This window comes from Colius striatus, chromosome 2, assembly GCF_028858725.1.
Source record: "Colius striatus isolate bColStr4 chromosome 2, bColStr4.1.hap1, whole genome shotgun sequence".
NCBI lineage: Eukaryota > Metazoa > Chordata > Aves > Coliiformes > Coliidae > Colius > Colius striatus.
In genome coordinates, this window is record NC_084760.1 from 72,871,854 (window position 1) to 72,887,209 (window position 15,356).

At 35.3% G+C, this 15,356-nt stretch overlaps 1 protein-coding gene across 6 annotated transcripts in view; it reads right to left on the reverse strand.

Moving 5' to 3' along the window:
• The window catches only part of CEP170 (centrosomal protein 170), a 91,806-nt gene that overhangs the window by 8,966 nt on the left and 67,484 nt on the right, over positions 1-15,356 (reverse strand). For 4 of the 6 annotated variants that reach the window (XM_061991060.1, XM_061991061.1, XM_061991055.1 and 1 more), the window contains 5 exons: positions 11,391-13,214; positions 6,500-6,734; positions 4,001-4,178; positions 2,420-2,587; positions 2,032-2,120 (listed from right to left, as the gene is read on the reverse strand). In XM_061991060.1, coding sequence (XP_061847044.1) covers positions 2,032-2,120; positions 2,420-2,587; positions 4,001-4,178; positions 6,500-6,734; positions 11,391-13,214 — 2,494 coding nt within the window. The remainder of the gene's footprint in view (positions 1-2,031; positions 2,121-2,419; positions 2,588-4,000; positions 4,179-6,499; positions 6,735-11,390; positions 13,215-15,356) is intronic. The other 2 variants (XM_061991058.1, XM_061991057.1) reach the window with 2 other exon arrangements.

The following is a 15,356-nucleotide window of genomic DNA, read 5'->3' on the forward strand; positions in this document are numbered from 1 at the left end:
GCTGTCTTATCAGTTCACAGATATCTGCAGACAGCCCATTCAGAAGCTGCTTTAACATTTCTGTCATTGAGGTCTTCACTCACTGCTGCTTCAGAACATATTTTTGTCAGATGTTTCACTGAGAGGAAGTGCTGTTCTCATGACACAATGTCATGGGATTGAGGCAAATGACCACTTCTGCAAGTGACTTCAGTGTATTAATGCACAACGCATAAAATACATACTACTTCTTGAAGAGGGAAAAAATAAACTAAAAGTAATCAAAACTACATTGAAGAAAACAGGAAACACTGTAGGGCTTCAAGTAGTGGCCTCAGCTTGTAACAAAGATGATCAATAGATGTCTGACAAGATTGCTTTTATATTCTAGAAGAGAGTGTAAAGCCTGCAAAGACACAAAACTGCAAACCTGAGTACCAGAAAATCCCATTACAATGAAAAATTCAGGACTTGTCTGACAGTGATGAGTTTGAATAAAAAAATAAACTGCAGAGACAATTAAATTCTTTACAGGATAATACTAAAAACCAGGCCACTCCTGGAAATATTTGCATTCAGTGCACACAGAATATTATGCAACTATACTTCCTGTACTTTTAATAGCATTTATATCACACTGAATATCAGAGGAACGTAGAAAATAAAGCTTCCCTTAGCAGTAAACACCACTAATAGGAAAAATATAGAGCTTTCATGCTGATGTACTAAAATATTTCTGTCTTTATGTATGTAACTAATATCTTTGCTTGTGTATGTTGAATTTTCAGTCTTACCGTCTTTTAGAGATAATGTTCTTACTTCTTTTTTACCATCTAGAAGTTTCCATTTCATAAGTTCTTTTATTTAAAAAAGAGGAAGAAAACTGAAAGAAGTAATTTAAAAAGAAAAAAAACTTATTTCCACTATAAAGTGGATGGGCCAGTATGTTTTTGCTATAGTTTCAGGGAGCCTATTTGTATTCTACAACATTTTTTTCTTTATTTAGCACATTTTAACTTCCTGGGGGGTCTTCAATTCTGTCTCCATCGCTCTTCCTCTTTCTAACCATACCCTTTATAGTAAAAGAACATGTTTCTAAATGCCTGCTGCCTTCTGCTCTTGCCTCTCCCTAGTTACTGGGTTACTTTCTTACTTGGTAGTGCTCAGTCCCCATTTTTCTTACATTTCACTTTGCAGGATGGACAACAAACTGCAGAGGATGATGAAATTCAGCCAAATTACTTACTTATTTTCAATGTACTCTATTTTAAAACAATTAACTGCACAAAGACATAAAGGAGGACAAGTGATTTATACAAGCCTGAACTTTGTATTTAGTTTTGCATTTACTCTTTTTACCAAAATGGTCACCAAATGGTTGTATGCTCAGTTGTACAAGCTAAACAGAACTGTGGGGGGAGCATCATGCTATCATTTTTTATTACATGTCTATACTTTCTATTAGCTCTGACATTTTATGCAGGAATCTAACTATCTAAACCGGAATTAAAAAGAATAAATTAAATTCAGAACTCAATAGTGACAATATTGTCTCCACAGTAAGTTAATAAAGAAGGGTTCACTGAAACGGTTCTCCTCTGTCCCATTTGTTTTTCTTCCCAAAACAGAAGAATTCTTACAACAACGTGGTAAACATACAGGGCCTGGTTTTACAGTCCAGCAACACTTTAACCTTCTCATTTAAGGATGGAAATTTCACAAGATGTACATAGCGGTCATGCAGATTTTGCAAAATGTTTGCATGTGTTGGAACACCTGGTCTGCTGGAAGTATGATGGTTATTGTTCTGCCCATGTAGATTTTGCTGATATTTATCTTCATGTAATGTGAAACACACACAAGAAATAACAGGAAAAAATACTATTTCCAAATCTAATGCTATTTTAATGCTGAAAAGCCACAGATACCTTTATTTTTTAAAACACAAGTTGCTACTAAACTCTACATTTACTCTACCTGCATTATACATATTTCTTCTACTAGTAGGAATATTGATGACAGTTTCAGTAGTAACAATTTTTAAAAACCCACCTGATTTTGCCAGCTGTTTTGTCTATCGATTGTCTTATCTTGCGAGAAAATTGGAAGACAGAGGACAACAGCAAACTGTCACCCATAACCTGCAACACATTTTTAATAAAAAAGGATATTGTTGGTTTAATGGAAATTGAATACAAACAGTTCTGTACATTTTGAAAGCTTTGAACTTAAAAAATAAATCCTGCTTGTGTTCTAATTAGTATCATATACAATCATAATTGAACATTTTGCAAATTAATACACGAATAATTATTTCCAGTATAAATGCCACCTGCTACGGGTAGGAAAGAAAGGATATGGTGTAGAATATTAAGCAAGGAGGCAGTAGTAAAAGCTTAAAATAGATACATTATTATAGAGAATCCTGTTGTGTACTCACTTCATCTCTGCTCCAAGTCCTTCTCCGAGTAATTGTTGGGGGATCGAGGGCTTCTGTTAGCTGAGGTCTAACATCATTAGGGCGACCATTCCCTTCTGGTGGTTTGGCATGCACTAGTGGAGGTATTTTTCTAAAATTGAGACTTTCATCAAATACTCGGTCAACCAACTAGGGGGCAAAAGAAAAATGCAGTATATGAAGCCTGCTGGATACATGGAAAAAAATCAGATTAATATTTTTTTCCTTCTACAACTGTTTACAAGAACCTATCAAATAAAAATAATTCTGTTCTATAGTACAAAATAATGCATCTCTTATTTATAACAACTGTAAAAATGAGCACTTCTTTTTTTCCAAATACCAGAAATACATGGCAAAATTAGACTACCCTATAGAAATTTTGCTTATGGGCAGGTAACATAATAGTTACCTATAAAATGCTAATGAATGATTTATTCCTTTGATTAATGGAATTTGTGGTATAAAGTACCGTGCTTTCAAATTCAGGGTTTTTTTCAAGATCAGTCATAGCATTACAGAAACACCTATACCTGCTTAAAGGAGACACTGCCACCTGCAGTATGTACACATTATACAATATTTTTTGAAGAAGAAAATGATTATTTAGTAATATAAAAAGCAGAGTGATCTAACTGGATCTGAGAAAATGAGGACTTTATTTCCTTAAAGTTTTGCTATATATCCATGAGAATTAAACCCCAAATCTATGTGAGTACAGCCATAATCTGAGTACTCAGCTCTCATAGATTTACCACTGTTTGTATCTTTTTTTCTACAATGATAGTATTATACTATGCACCAAAAACTAATGTATGAACCAAACTTTATGCACACAAAAATGAATACACATATTTAGAAAGGAATACTATGAAGAAAAAAAATGCAGTAAATGTTTACAATAAACATATTAGGGTGAACTGTAATATGGTAGAAAGTGAAGATTTAAATTGAGATTATCACGTTTACTAACATTAGACCAGTGATGGTTACTAGAACAAGTTAGTTAATATATTCACAGAGCAGCACACCAGAGATAGTTGAAGAAAATAGTAATTATTAGAAGCACAAGGCATACTTATTTCAAGGCAGCTTTTGACAATGTTATTAAGAAAGAAAATCTAAAGTTATTGTTAACTGATGGTACCTAAATATTTCAGTATTCAGAAGAGGAAACTCTTATGTCACCTGTGAAAAGAGGGACTTGTTTGTTTTTAATAGCTATGCAAATCATTAAATGTATACATTTATATATATTTGTGCATACACACTAGGGTCTTCAAATGCACTTAGATACTCTCCAATGGTATCTAAGGCTACAGACGAGCAAAACAGAAGTAACTATCTTGTCTCACGTTTCATGGGGAAAAAAAAGAGACAGACAGATAGTATGCACTCTTTTGACAAGCTGTGTTCATACAATAATTTCTGGGTTGTTTGTTGAAATGTAAAGGAATTTAAATAAAAAAACAATGTGGAGATCATGCAGACGAGTTGAGTGGAAATAACTAAAGAAGGCTATGCAAAATGCTGAAAGCAAAAGAAATAAAGAAAAGGAAGAACCTTATGCATTTCTCCATGAAGATCTCCTACCTCTTCTCTAGTGTCTATGGCAGAGCCAGGGGTGGTGGCAGCAGTGCTTACTGTGGTACTGGGGGCAGTGCCTGATGAAGTCACTGAATCTATCTCTCCTGCTACATCGTTGATTTCCCGTGCGATGAGAGCCAGATCTTGACTGATCCTAGTAATAAAGACAGTGTTACATTCTGTCCTACAAATATGTCTGGACCAGTAGAGCCCAACCTGAGCCTCTGAGCTTCCAAGTTCTAGTTCCTGATTAACTGTGCTATGAAAGTATGTATGCTTTTTTAAATGGAAAGTTTACTTGTAGAACCGTAAAAGCAAATTTTGAACTGAGGCTTTTAGTCACATGCCTTCCTTGAGAAAGAAGACAGAAAGAAAACTCAAAAGGTAGAGCATCCTTCTTTTCTTTCTAAGATTCACAGGCAGAGATGTGTACAGTAAATCCAACACACGGGATGCACTGGAATTACGCTGACAATACTGTAGAGGTGACCTATCTACATGCAGTAAAACTGAAACATACAGAACAGAATATATACTGCAGTTTATCTACTTGTAAAGAACTTCTTCAGGACCTCTGATTATCTAGCAGTCCAGAGGCTCACTTAGATCTGCTTACACATCTGAAATTCCAAACCAGTATTCTATTTAATTTAACCAAGACAAGTTTTCCAGTTGGAAGAATAGAATATGCCTGTTAAATCCTGGCTATGATAGCGCTACACAAATATATCTGAATTGTCAGCTGAAGATTCCTTTTTGCTTTCTTGTGATCAGCTACACAAAAAATAGCTCCGTTGTGTATTCTGCTCTGAACAGGGACGAAGCTTGCCTAGTTTGCTTCTGCTACTGCTCCCAGGACGCTTCTAAAGAAAGAGGGGGAAAAAAAGCCCAAACCTAAAGCAAAAGCTGAAAGCTAGCTAACTATGGCACCATGACTCAAGCTTGGATCAAGCAGTTCAGAAGAATTAGAATTCAGAATTTCACCCTTCCAAGAGAACTGAAGGCACAGAAGTCAATAGTGCTAACATCGTGCAAAGCAGCACCTGCCACTTAAGTGAAAGGAGTTGCACAGCCATGTGACAGTGCTGCCCACTGTGATGTCCAGTGTTTGTTAAAGGTCAGCTTCTTTCTGCTCCTTATTTTCACTTTGTCTTCAAAGTCAAAAATAACGGACACTATTGACTAGAGATAGTTTAAGACTGAATATACAGAATTGGAACTAGAAAGACAAATATAATTAGCAAAATTTACAGTTGAATTCCAACAATGGATATTGTGGCTAACCATCAGCAACCCACAGTAAAGTGCAACCTTGTGCAGCACATACACACATATAACTGGCTGTAAAAGTATATGTGGCAGTTTCTGATTTCAGACTATCAAAGTCTGAAACGCTAATGGAGAAACCAAGTCAATTGTTCATTTTAATAAAATACAGTTAGGTGTCTATTAGTACATTAATTAATTTAAAGTAATTATTACATTTTGGAGTCAATTTTAATTTATATTTTTTGTTCTTCTATACACTTACTAAAACTCCAAGGTTTGAGCTAATATTCTAAGATATTAGAGTACATACTTCCTTTGTTTCACACAACCATATCACTGTTTTTCTTAGAGAAGTTCCTAATAAACATGTTTGAATTTCTGGGACAAATTCTGGTATTTAACAGTTAGTTGTGAAGAAAATAAAATCCACAAAACGTCAAGTATCAGTAAATCCCTCAAAAGACAAATGTCATTAAACAACGTAATCAAATGTAGTATCAATCAACTAAGACTTAACTCTCCACAGAAATCATCAATGCTTCGATGTGACACAGCCACTTAAATTAAGATCGTACTAAGCAATCAAAATAACATTAAATGTCAGATTTCTACATAAAAATTAATTAAAATGAACCCTGAAAATATCATAATTAAAAACTCTAACATCAATAGCAAGCAACTTGTGTTTAAGCAATCATCAGTCAATCACTAGTCAGGTGAACAAAATCGGGAATTATTTTCAATGTGATAGTAACCTACAGTCAGTACTTGGTAACATTTTTGTATGGAAACAATATAGACAGAGCACTAAACAAAATGCACTACAAAAAAGAAAGTTAGAAACCAGATGCGAGTCAGGCCTGACTTTTCATAAATGATGTTTTCAGGTGATTTTACATTAATTTCTATAAACAGAAAGTATTGCTTCAGAGTATACGTTTCTTGTTTAGGCTTTCAAATTAAGTTTTGGCTATCAGAAGTCTGAAATTACTATCATTTTCCATTTGAAAGAGATGTGCTGGTAACATAAGTGTTGTGTCTGCCAGTCTCTCCAAAGAAGCATTTTAAATTACCCATTCAGTTAGTGAACGGAAATGGCTGAGTGACAGAGAAAAATTTATTAGCTCCCTTTCTCCTCTATGTGTACCTGTATAACTGGTTGGGTACAAATCTTTGTTATTTGAAAGGCACTCCTGTAAAACCAACCTTGCTATTTCTTCTCGGTGAGCAGTCCAATCACGAATGTAGTCTTCCTGTTCCTTTATCCTGTGCTTGAATGTATTGCTACTTTGAGCTGCTGTGCCAGTGCTCTGCAGGCGTGCAGTTTTCAGGGCTGGAGAGGTACGTAGACGGGTATGTTTAGGGGAATTACGGTTTGATCCGAATTCATCTTCTGAGGTGGAAGCATAATCTGTAGGAAAGCGCCTCCATCTTGCACTTACTAAATTAGTTTAATTATTAAAAAAGAATTATTATTGCATCTTTAATAAGAAAAAACCCACAGTATCTCAGTAACATCACAAGAATACACAACTATTCATTAACAATCCCCAGATACCTCACAGAAGGTTTATTTACTACATCTTAAAAAGAAGGCTACAAAATCTGTGTTAAATAATAAATATCAATTAATAAAAACATAAGATGGATGCTCTTTGTATAATGATGAGCGATATAAGATGTAAAAGCCAGTAATTGTATAGGAGGTCAAGCAAACTGTATTACAAAACAAGGGCCCAATTCATTAACATTCAAGTCTAAAGCCAGATTGCACTTTTTCTGCAGATTTTTTCCCCAAGTTTCATTCAAGGTTTACATCTTGCACAAAAAAAATGAAGAGGCGTGAAGAAGGATGGAGCTGACACCAAGCCTGGAATGCATGCTTACATAAGGAAAGCATAAAAATCCTAGATGCTGTGTTAAGTATTTAATACGGAAAAAAAAGTTAAAATTGATACTGTGTTATAATTCATCAGCACATCTACGAAAACAGCAGCCTCAGAGCAAAAAAGCATATATTCTCACATGTAGCACATAAAGCTTTTACAGCTATGTTGCTGAAGACAGCCCTGAGAACTGGAGCTAAGTAGGAGGCTCTCATCCTCTCGTGAATCACTAAAGACTACAATATGCTTCTCAGATATGCTGTCCTCAAACATTTCCAGCAGGAAAAGATATCACTCAAGTGTAAAGGAATGCCATCACAACAACCTGCTAAATTCTTGCAAGGAATTTAGTCCTCCAAACTCACTGACATTCAAGAGGCTCTATAATTACTGTAGAAATTTTCAGAAGTGTGTGATCACCTCTTGGTAATTTAAAAATACGATTCAATGAATGTACATTATTTGTAGGCTAAGAAAGATGCAAGTAATAATAATTTCTCCTGAAACATTTTAAAAAACATTATGAATGAAGTATACATCCACATGAATTTAAGTAACAAATAATGAAAGTAATTTTTAGCTGAGAAAAGATTTGTGTAATGCTCTCAAAGATCACAGTATGTAGAATATGACATTGGTGTATAAGCTTACATCCCTTCCCTCATATAAATAATGCATTTTTAATGGCTGAAAACAAAAATACACTGTGTAATTTTTTTCACGTTTAAATATGCGCTCCCAATCATGTCCAGTTCTTCTCGATTTTTTTAAATACTCTAACTTCGTTGAAGAAAATCAAAATAAAAATGTCTCTCCAATCACTTAGTATTGTCTTTTCAAAACCTGTCTTGATATTAGGGAAGTAGAACATAAGCAGAAAAAGCACATTTCCCCACCAATAGCATGCAAGCAATGTGTGACCAAAGTCCAAGGAGCTTATGAGTTGGGCCCAAATTTTATCAAGTTTTGTTTCAAGTCCTTGTCCCAGTTCAAATTATAGACATCAAAATAAATATAACATTTATCTTAAAATCTTTCGAGTGAGCTAGTTCAGCAACTCAGCACTGTACAATGAGCATATGTAATCATATATTTAAAAACTAAAAACTGAATGAGAAGTGAAATATCAGAAACAGATTTGATTTCTAGTACTCTACCACTGTAAGTTTCAACATCAGGATCTGGGTCTGGGAGAAGCTTGGATTTCTCTGTGTACAAAATAGTGTTTTATCACGTTAATTCTTATTAAAACATTCAGATTAGATGCATTTGCTTAAATAAAATATATGGATGAGAGTAGTCTTAGGTCCTCTTTTTCACCCACACTCTTTAGGAAAAAATCCTCAAATTATACATTAAATCAAAAATACTGAATTTTGCAAAATTTCAGATTTCAGAGATACTAACTGAAATTACATAAAAAACAATTGTCTCTATACTACCCCACTACATTTTTAATATCGTTAAATTTTAAGGCCTTCAAATGTTGTTAATTTATATATTATCAACAATTTTCTCATTAATATGAGGAAGTATTATTGTAAGCTTAACAATATAAATCTCAGAGTTGCATGATTCATGACAAGCAATATCCAAGCACATTTCCCATTAGGATAGCTACACGTTTGTACATATATGCTATTTCTAGATTGCGCACTCCTGAAGGGTCACTGTAGTTTATGCAGATTTCTGAAAGCTACCAGGCAGTTGGTTATCTCGAACAAAAAAGACTATGAGTATCAGTACCAATAACTAGAAAGTCCTCCAAAACCACGGCTAAAATAATCAGCAGACAGATCTAACTCACTGACTACTCTGTGAGAAGTATAATTAGTTGACAACACCTGAAGTTGGCAAGTTGGATGATTTGGACTCTATAATTGCACTTTTAAGATCTGAGGACAGACTTTATTGAGTATATCCTTTTTAAAGTACTCTACTGTCACTAATGTATTGTCTTCTCAAGGTTTGTCCATTTCAAAGACCCTGAAATTTGGCCCACAGTAGTGCAATCATACCTAAATGCAATTAGTAATGGTTGTTTTATCCCCACACACAAAACATTCCACCCTCCCTGCCACTTGCCCTGCAGACAACTCAACGGCTTTGATCAACCTATGTGCTAGTTATCTGCAATGACAGCTAGGGCAGCTACCCAGCAGAGCTGCTAGTTGCTCAAAATCTCTGTTCTGACTCAGTGCTTAATTTTGAAGTTGCAGTTTACTATTTTACAATACTTACATAGTAATGAGTAAACTGACTTATTAAACCATGATTTTGTTTTGAATGTATCTGACTGCTGTACTAATTGCTTTCAGATCTGCATCTTTACAAGGCTTCTCCCTGATAACGATATATAAACTGATAAAGTTTTTAATGAGAGAAGCTGTTTCTACTTCAGACTTTTCTAACACCAGACTTTTAAAAATACCTAGATTTTTATGTTGGGGTAGCTCATGAGAAGATGACATCTCTTCTCTCCTGAAAATAATTTGCAGAATCAAAGTTTTGCATAGCTTGTATAATGCAGGTAAATAAAATGAACATTAACCAAAGAGGACCATGACAGACTCGTAGAGTGGGAAGAGGAGACAACCACTCCCTTGAACAGAGGCAGCAAACCAATACAGCTACCTGGGAAAAGTTTATGAAGTGTGTGTACAGATTCCACAGACACAAAACTCAAAAACCATATATAGTTTTGTGAAGAAAATAAGAAGCATCAAAGTGACAAGGAACATCTGGACTTCACCTTTTTAAAAATCAGCAATATTGTAGCACGAAGTAGTGTTAATTATAAAAGTAAACTTACAGAAGCAGTCTTAACTGACAACCTTCCCTGACCTATAGTTGGCACCTTTCAGGCTGCACACAAATTCAAAACTTTGATTAAAATTGAAAACATGTTACTTTTCCAGTGATATCTTACAAGAAAAATTTAACAGATTCAACTTTACATTTCAGTGAACACTTCGTTTATGTCTCTACAGAAATTTCTATTAAGCTAATAAATGACACTGACAAAAGATACCTGTCTGGGGAATAAACACTGGTAAGAATTCTAGGAGGGTAAATTTATGATATAAAAGCAAGAAAACGCCAGTAGAACTATGGGAAATTTAACTATCACAGATGTTTATATCAGTTCTGGTGTGAAGCAACAAAGAAGAATATATAATCTCAGTAGCGACACAGAATACTAGAAACTGCAATTTAATTTCTCTTAAATTGTGGATTGGCTTCAAATAAGGTCAATCTGATAGTACGACAACTCAAAAAGCAAGAGGATATCAATTTTAGATATTCATTACACATGAATGTTCCCTTATTTAGAATTACTACATTTTAATTTTGATTAATACTACCCTTACAGAAAAATCTAGCAGCCTTTCACACTGTTTGCACTTAAAAGTGTTAAATTGAACAGAATATTAGGTTAAAAATCAATCAATTACACAGAATTTTCTCCCAAACAAACAGTAACATTATAGTAAAGGAATTGCTGTACAAAAGAAGATCAACATAATTTGGAAATCATGATGAAATCATAAACTATCATGATCTGGAACAGAGAACAGAAACTCCAAGGAAAGGCAAATATTTTGAAATACATTATTTAACTTTATGGTATTTAGTTAGATAGTGTTTGTGGTTATCTATTCCATTTGTTACTTCATTGTTACTATTCTTATAAAACAAATATCACTTTTGTAGTTCTGGAAGCTAATTTTAAACAATTTTCCTACAGATGCTCAGGGTATATCTCAGGAAACACTTGCTCTTCAGAAAATGTAGAACCCTATCTTACAAATTAATATTGTATCTTCTGTCTAGTAAAAACACTGCTGATCTGAAATTCTACTCTTAATACTTGAGCACAGATTTCTGTTCTGTTTTTGTACTAATGTAAATCAGTGTGCTACATGTGAATGCCTCAATGAAATTCTTCGTTATTTGGTTTCAAGTTAAAAAAACCAATACCCAAAGAGCTAAAAGACTACAATTTCTGGCCTTTATGATTTTAAGTGAGAAAAATCCACACGCCCTGCCAAGGAAGCCTCTTACTCCAAAGAGAAAGACTGCATCAACTAAACTCAATATATGTTTCATAAGTAGTATTCCTTCTTTAAAAAGAAAAACCAAAACCTAACATTTTCATGTATGAAAAATATCTACTATTGTATAAAACTAGTTTGAATTATCTTACATACCTGAGGGAGAATTATGAGCTGAAGCCAAAGATTTGGATTTTGAATCTGACAGACGAGAAATGCTATTGGCTCGAGTTCTAGCAGAAACTTTACCACCGTCTCCTGATGAAGTTAACCTTGTACCACTTCTTATGATAGCTTCTGGGGTACGAGATGAGGCAGTGCTTCTAGTCATTGTTGCTTCAGAATCACTACGTGCTGATAAAGAGCCAAGTCGAGTTCTGCGAGGTTGAGCAAGTAAGTCTATTCTGGAAATACTTCTCCTCCCTGAGGGAGGTTTTGATGTAGAACTTGTAGTGGACACTTCAGAAGCCACTGAAGCCTTATCGGCATCAGCAAGTTCACTATCAGAGGCTTCGCCAAGCCGTGCTCTGCGCAACAGAGAAGTCCTTGTAGGACGAGGTCTTGGGAGAGTGGTAGATTTACTAGACTGCCCAAGTGCAACAGGAGAGGTTTTTGATTTAGTTGACTTTCCTTCCACCTTGGAATGTATAAGTTCATCTGCTGAGGCAAAAGGTACTCTTCCATGTGATTTGCCAGAGTAGGTTTCCTGATCAGATGATAAGATATCAGAAATAGCAGAATGAGGTACGCTAGATGTTTGGTCATCGTCTGTCAAATCTACTGATGGTTGTCTCATTCTTCCACCGGATTGCACAGTTTTGCGAGCATCAGCTCTAGACCCACCATCTGAAGATCGACTTTTAGTTTTCTTTTCCATTTTCTCTCTGGCACTTGTTACAGAAGATTTTAATATATCTTTTGAAGGGGAACCAGAGGAACATCTGTCTTTATATAAGGTTGTAAAGCTCTTCCGCTTCTGTGTGGATTTTCTTTCAGTGTCACCAGTAACAAGACTGATTGTGCTGGCTGTATCTACATCAGATTCAGGTGATATGGAATTATCTCTGTTATAGCTAGGGGTCTCAGGACCTTCATCAGTTTTATTTTCTTCCCGCAATTTAGCTTCAAGGAAAGCCATTACAGCTTCTGTGTCTTTTAAAATGAGCGTTGTATCCAGACTAGAATCAGTGTCCATTGAATCACTCCTGTCACGTACCCTGTTTGCAGATATTAAAGGGGCAGCAGATCCACTTTGCTTATTAATGTGAGGAATAAGTTCTATGGGTATATTTGTGCTAGGCTTGTCTATAGTAAAGCTACCTTGCCTCACTAATGGTTTTGAAGATTCTTTTTTTTCTCCTCCAGATGCTTTAGGACTTTGTCCTTTAGTTTCCTCATTTTTCCTTCTTTTTCCCTCGCTCTGTGTCAACTTCATTTCTGCTTTATCTGTAACATGGCCAAGAGCTTTGTCTTGATTATCCAAAGTTTTGGGTGATACAGCCATCTCCTCCCTATTTTTCTCAACCTGGTTTGCAGCAAGTTTTGTAGAGGATAATTTTGTGGGTGTCCAGTGTCCTTGCTCCTTTCTTTCTTGTTGAATTTTTGCTAAAGCTTGTTTCACCACAGAAGTTTCTCTGCCAGTTTCAACTCTATCTTTATTGGAAGAGCTGGGGAAAGAAAAAACTTTGTCTCCACTAGTTTTGGGTGAAAGGCCGTTCATCGTTCTGCTTGACTTGGCTATACTTCTACTGTCAGCATCTGAAGCACGACCTGGAGTTTCTTTCTCCTGAAGTTCAGTGTCTTGCTTTTCACCTATTTCTGATCTCTGTCGAGATGTAGTTTTTGCTTTCGAGCTTTCATTCACTTTCTCCTCTTTGGGAAGCTGTGGAAGTGTCCTCCTCTTCCGCTCACCTTGGTTGGTCATAGAAGCAGCTGAATCAGTGCTTCTAATGGAAATACCGGACTCACTGATGTCTGCATCTAAAAATTAAAAAAATATGAGGTCATTCAATAGCAGAGTAAATAGAAACACTAATTTCCTAAGATTGCATAAGACTAATAAAGCAACATAAAACAAATCTGAAAAGAAGTCATTAGTCCATCCTTCTGTTCTATCACAGGATCAATCAGACAAACATATGTTTAAAAATATTTATTGAGTTCTTAAAATCTCAGTTGATGGAGATCTGACTATCCATATAAGCTATTTGGGTGGATAGCTCTTGAAATATTTTCTTATTCTGAGCTAGACTTTCTCCAGTTTAGCTCATTATTGTTTGTCCTATTCTCATTAGGCACCAATTCATCTTTGCAGGAAGAAAAACTCCTCTCATTAGAGTTAATGTATTTGTGAAATACATTAACTACCTCCAAGCTACCTCCAAGCTCTACATAACTAGATATGCTTTTTCATCTTACTGTTTAGAACATTTTGCAGTAAAAACCATAAAAAAATTTTGTGCTAACATAATTTAGAATTAATATATCCTGATTAAAGAGATTATGTATATTTTTTAAAAGTCTTTACTATTGGACATAGAATGTTAACAGTGTCATAGAAATAAAAAAACCTCAGTTCAGTCTACACAATCTAAAGTGCTGATACTGAGCATGTGATTATGAAAGCAGTGTCTAAAAGGTTGCAATGGAATTATGCAATAAATCATTTCTGGTTTACCACAGAGATGTGACCTGTACAGAAAAAGGCACTTTCCAGAAGTCTAAATCCTAAAATTAGCATATTGCAGGAAAAGGGAAGGAGTTATTTCAGAAGCAGGGTAACAGTGTAAAGACAGAACAATATCCTTTCCTCTTGCTCTGCCCAAAACAGGTCGAAATTCTTCCCAAACATGGATAATCAGCACCAGATTTCAAACTACTGAATAGAGTAAGAGTCTACTTTTTCCTCCCTGCTTGCTCACTAAGGTGCTACGGTCTCTCCCTGAAAGACTTCTGCTGAAGGAAGAAGCTGCAGTGCTGGGAGACACTTTTTCAGCAGTACTGAAAAACCCTATCCATGAAGAACTTACTATGGTGCAGAGAGCAAAAAGAATGCTTTTAACCAAAAGAAGCACTGTAGTAGAAAAACATATTCAAAATGTATAAAGCATCAAAGGAATGCAAAACTACTTCTAAAATACTTTCATTGAATTCTTAGTGATATAGAATGCTCTAGGCAGAAAAATATGCCCATCCCATGAACTCTTGCAAGGAATAATTGATACTGAACACCCCCATTTTAGAAATCAAACTTAATTTCTCCACAGTGCTGACTGGACCCTCCTGGTCTATTTACCAAACAGTTAAACAGCAGTAGTGCTGGGAGAAAAAAGCCTTTATTACTCAGAGATAACACAAATTGCTCTATGAATTGCTAAGATTTTGAAAATTTCAAACTCAGCTGGAATAAGAGGAAATTCTGCAATTGCAGGACAAAAGTGTCTCTCAAATTGTAGACTGATAATTAGTTACTTCTTGATCACTACAGAGTGTATCACTTTCAGAATATGAAGCATTCATTAGCAAGACATTCCTTTCTAGTTAACTTGTCCATTTTGTACATTAAGTCCACCTCAATACACAAGTATCAGCATAAAAATCACCCTGGAATCCTCTGTTAACACACTTTCTCCAAGGTGAAAAAAAGAGGAAGAAAACAGCAGAGTAGAAGTAAAGTAAGGTAAGCAAATCCATTATAGTCAAAGTGGAGATCTTAAAGAATGAACCATTTAAAATAGGAAATGTGAATAGTTTAGGGAGAAACATAGCCTGAACATCTGGCATTCATAAGGAAGGAAGACAAAGTTGTTTATGGCTGAGGAGAAGGCTCCTATAGTTTTCAACAAACTTAGGTTTTCTGTTTCCAAGCTAAGAAAGTATGCTAGGCTTCAGCTGAACAATGAAGTCTCAGGTTGGACTATTTAACAAGCAATCCATTAAAGTCTAACCTGGGGCTAGTACTGAGAAAGATCTAAGGGAGGAAATACACTATGCAGAAAAACTCAAAGAGCATTCAAGTCTAAGTTTCTTTAGTATTTTTGTCATTTGTTTTGTTTTGCTAACATTCAGTTTAATACTGACACTCTTCTGCCTTGCCAAACAATGTTAGTGTTGAGCTTGTCT